Consider the following 4611-nt stretch of genomic DNA (forward strand, 5'->3'; position numbering starts at 1 on the left):
TCATTTCCGCCCCCACACGCCCTCGGCCACCGCGCCCACAACCAGCATTCCCTCAAACGCCGCCAGCATCCAGAACGGCCACCCGACGCTGACAGCATCAAAGCCCCACCCGCCCAGCTTTGTCAGAGCCAGGATGCCCGCCCCGCCACACAGACTGTACACGCCCGCAATGCCGCCCTTGACGTCCCTCCTCCTCCTCCCCGTCACCGCAATCCCGCCCCCCACACCACTGGCACCACCACTACCGCCGCTATCCCTTCCCCCCAGCAGCGGCTCCTCCTCGCCAATCTCTCGCGCATCCTCATCATAGACATACTCCTCCTCGGCCATCTCCTCGATCTCCTCCTCCTCGACGATGCCCCGCCCCATAACGCCCAGCGAGCCCACAATGCCGCCAATCTGGGCCACGCCCATCAACACCACACACGCCACCACCCCCAACGACATCTCCGCAACCCGCGCCATAGCGAACCCTCCAAACCCCACCACGCCGAGCGCCCCGCTCAGTACAAGCGGCGTGTTCCGGTGAGCACCAAACGGCGGATGGTCGCTCCAGTAGCCAAAGAGTGGCGCGCACAGCAGCGCGCTCAGCTGCGATATGCCCGTCAGCGCCGCAGCGAGCAGATACGCCTTGCGGCAGCCGTGCTTCGGGTCGTCCTGTGCGTCGGAAGGGCACTTGCCGCTGACGATGAAGTAGTGATTGACAAACAGCGGGATGAACAGTGATATTCCGACGCTTGTGGAGCGCGCCACGAAGCCGCCCAGATACGAGAGTGCAATGCGGCTATCGTACAGCCCGGCCCTTACCGCAGCTTTCAGCGACACCAGCCCTCCTCCGCCGCCGCTGCCACCACCACGGGCACTCCCTCGACCACCGCTCTTCCGGCTCGAACACGATCCCGGGGACACCGGCGGCTCCAGCACCGCCGGATCGCCCCCCCAAATCTTCGTCCACAACCACCGCTTCGCCCGGAATCCAAGCGACACCTGCTCCTCCTCTTGTACCATTTGCACCGGCGCCGGCAGCCCCAACAAGCACCACACCCCAACCGCCAAAGCTACCAACGCAACGCTATAAAACGCCCTCCTCACCGCCTCTTCTCTGCCCCCACTTCCACCCTCAAAATGCGTCGGCAGCGGTAGAAAAGCACCGAGCGCCAGCAGCGCCCCAAGCCCCGTAAACAGCCCTACTAGCCCCGCCAGCTTCCCCGTCGGGTGTCGCCGTGCCGTCGCCGCAGAAGCCTCAATATCCGGCACCGGCGTCGGCAGCTCCGACGGCGGCGGGGTTGCAATACGGCCGCGCGGGAGGGTGGCCGGCGGCGACGGCGTTGGTAGTGGGGACGCTGTCATTTCCGGGAGGATTGCAGACACCATTGTGGCTACTGCCGCGGCACCGATCGAGAAGAACATCCGCGCGAGGAGAAGCCCCGGATACACGTTTGGCACATTGACAAAGACCACCAACGACGCCGCAATGACTGTGAAGCCCGTCACGGCGACGCCACGCGTGCCGAGCGGTCCATCCGACAGCGCGCCCCACACGGGGGCGGCCACGATGGCCACGAGCTCGTCCACGAAGCCGAGGGTGCCGACAATGTTACCGATTGGCGGGGCGATGTGGAGGAGGTCTGTCAGCACGAAGGAAACGGACGAGTTGAGGAAGACCAGGAAGGAGATTGAGAAGAGGGAGACGCCGAGGAGGTATGTTGCCGCGTGGAGGGGGCGGATGTGCGGCGAGAAGGGGAGGTACGAGAGGAGGGTGCCTGTCGCCATGGTGGTCGGTGATATCAATGATTGGATCGCTGGTTCTAGCTAGGGTGGTGCGGAGGGGCGGTGGTGGTGCGGTTCGAATCGCGGTGAGTGCGCCTTCTCTGTCTCGTTCGTTCGTTCGTTAACGTTGCTTCTGCTGTACTGGCAGCTACGGTATGTGCAGTAGCTGGCTGAGCAGAGAGCAGCAAGCAGTCAAGCCTTGCTAGGGGGCGGCGCACGGTTACGGGATGACGAGCGCCAAGGTGGGGGCGGCCAAGCCATTTTCCTTTGGGCGATGCTGCGAGTGATGGGCTGTGTTTGGCATGCACAATCATTTCCTGACACATTAAAAATGGTTGGTGGCAAACGGGGCTTCCCGTCTCTGGCCAGTAGAAGCTACAGCTGCTGATGCTTCTCTCTCTCTCTCTCTCTCCTGCGCAGATATAAGCTTTCGTGATAAGCTGACTGCATGAACTGTTCTAGAGTACATGTAGATACATATCATACGAAATCCAGGGCACAGGAAACGGAAAGAGAGGGAAAAAGAAATAATATAGAAAAGGTCAGGTCGATTGCTAACTGAACCGTCCTGTGAATATAATAAATGGTTCTCGTAGCGAGCGAGGCAGATGGTATGTACCTTATACGGTAGTAAAAAAGAAAGAAAGAAAGAAAGAGGAAAAAAGGGTAGGTCAGGACCGTTATTGACCTCTACATTTAAACTGAATAATGTCGGTCCCCTAGGTCAAATTGCTGGACCATCGCAATATCATAGCCTTCCCCCCTCCCTCCCTCTCCCCGACCCCCAGCCATGGGAATTCCAAATTCCAGTACGGCCTCTGAGACAACCAACCCGGCCCAACCTCTCCAACCCAGAGTACGATGCCCGAAAAACAAAATAAAAATATACCAAAAAAGCAAAAATAACAGCTTACGGTGCATCTTTCCAAATCCCTACCCATCCCTTGGGATTGGATCCTGCAGAAAGAAAAATTTCAGGAGCTCTAACTCGACTGCATATAACGTTACCTACTCTCTACGAAAAAGTCGAGAGAGGTAGAGTACTGTATATCGCAGGGCTGTCGGGACCGTAGTAGGAAAACTCCTGAGTCAATCGACTGGTTTCATGATCCAGAAGCCTGTGAGGTTCCCCGTTCAGTTCCCTTTTCCGCGGCTGCGGGTGATAAATAGGAGATTAACCATTACGAATGATTATACTGCAGCCATCCTTATCTGGAAAACCAGCACCCCGGATCCGGCAGAAGGACAAAGCAAAACTGCTGGATGGGATCGGCCAACTTCAGTGGTGCAAGTGTGGGTGGTGTCTGCTGTCCTGTATTCTCCTCACTTCTCCCCACGGGGGTCGGTGACCAACGGGTGTGGCTCTCTCCCAAGATCTAGATTGAACGCGTATAACTACTAACTTGGCCGTATTGATACAAGTCATAAGTGCTTCTATGAGTTGGTTCAGCAAGAGGCCGCGGTGGGTCGGCGTTTTATTGTTCCGACTGAAACCTAGCCTTGTCGATAACAGTGCCATTGTACTGATCGCCAGATGAAGAGTAAGGACCAACATGTGAATTTGTAACATCCGTAGCTACTCTCTAACTTACCTGGATCATACATGTATTATGCTCAACATCTGTCGTATCTAAATATTCCGAGGGCTAGTTGCACATCAGGAAGGTCCCGGTGATTGTCATGAACCTGCAAAGATATATTTTGCTCGGTAGTTTATTGACATCGCAGGAATCTTTTGTAGTACCGGCGACTTTGGGGGGCTCCTGTTGCCGACAAGGCCTTGTCTAGATCCCCATGGTGGTACGAGAGCCTCGTATCAATAATTCTGAATGTTATTGGAACTTTGAGGTGGATGAACTCACATACCTATTCCTGATCACTGCGGTAGATTGGCGTCGCGTCACTCAGGGATGTCGCCATGAAAAAATACCTGTGCTCCTGTGGAGTGCATATGAACACTTAGGGTGGATCCTCGCCGTGGACAGATCCAGTGATATCCCACTGCGCGGCCGGAAGTCTCCGCAGACAGCATCTGACTCTGGGAACTTTAAGGGGTATCCTAAACTCCCCACATCTACGTTTCGTAACAGATGCCTATAGTCGCCATAATTGGATGAGTTTGAAAGCGGTAAAAGATGTTCGTTGTGGCTGGTATCTTCTCCAGGTAGATTAACGTTATGCCACATCACAAGGAATATCACCTTGCACCTCTTACAGCAGCAGAGGTGTAATAGGCACATGCAGGGATGTAGAGAGGATGCTCACTATCAGGTTGGCAATAGCGTAGCTGTTTCTATTATGGGTAATCTTTATTGAAGAGAGCCAACGAACGAGCCGGATTAACTGGCCAGGTTGAAGAAGTAGGTCGCGAAGTGTTCAAACAACTCAGGACAACGCACACTTGTTCAGTCGAACTAACAACAAAAATTGTCTCCAGTGTCCGTCTGTGGGGTAAAGTAGAGTGTCCTTGAGGCGTGAAAATCCGTCCTTTGAGCTATCACGCTCTCCTTGATAAGTGATGGGGCGTGACCCCATCATCTCAAGAGATTATCCGGGTTGGGGTGCAGTTATAATACCCACGGTGAGATTTAAATAGAAAATAGATACGAGCAGGCTTAAGATAGACCAATAGCACTAGAGAATGTTCGAGCTTGAAGCTGCGGCGATGGAAAAACAACTTTGGTGACTAAGGAAAGATGATCTTGTGAGGTCTACTCAGGCCTTAGATACATGTATGTATCAGCCCCGTGTGAAAAATATCCACTGACCATTGGTAATCGGCCTTTCCAGACCATAAACGGCGCTGGCCTATTAGTAAGTAGTTCAAACAACTAAGTGATA

General features: G+C 54.5%; 2 protein-coding genes across 2 annotated transcripts; both read right to left on the reverse strand.

The window, feature by feature from the left end:
* Nucleotides 1-1773, reverse strand: H6S33_009439 (uncharacterized protein; the record flags this gene model as incomplete). The annotated part of the gene is made up of 1 exon (XM_044840835.1): nt 1-1773. One exon carries the CDS (start codon nt 1771-1773, stop codon nt 1-3), a length of 1773 nt encoding a protein of 590 aa, XP_044698254.1.
* Nucleotides 1774-3245: 1472 nt separating this feature from the next.
* On the reverse strand, nt 3246-3956 carry H6S33_009440 (uncharacterized protein; the record flags this gene model as incomplete). The annotated part of the gene is made up of 5 exons (XM_044840836.1): nt 3246-3293; nt 3363-3400; nt 3457-3554; nt 3637-3649; nt 3701-3956. The coding sequence occupies 5 exons, from the start codon at nt 3954-3956 to the stop codon at nt 3246-3248; spliced, it is 453 nt and encodes a 150-aa protein (XP_044698255.1).
* Between the last annotated feature and the right edge of the window lie 655 nt (nt 3957-4611).

Source organism: Morchella sextelata (genome assembly GCF_020137385.1).
Source record: "Morchella sextelata strain SCLS chromosome Unknown scls_3, whole genome shotgun sequence".
Taxonomy (NCBI): Eukaryota; Fungi; Ascomycota; class Pezizomycetes; order Pezizales; family Morchellaceae; genus Morchella; species Morchella sextelata.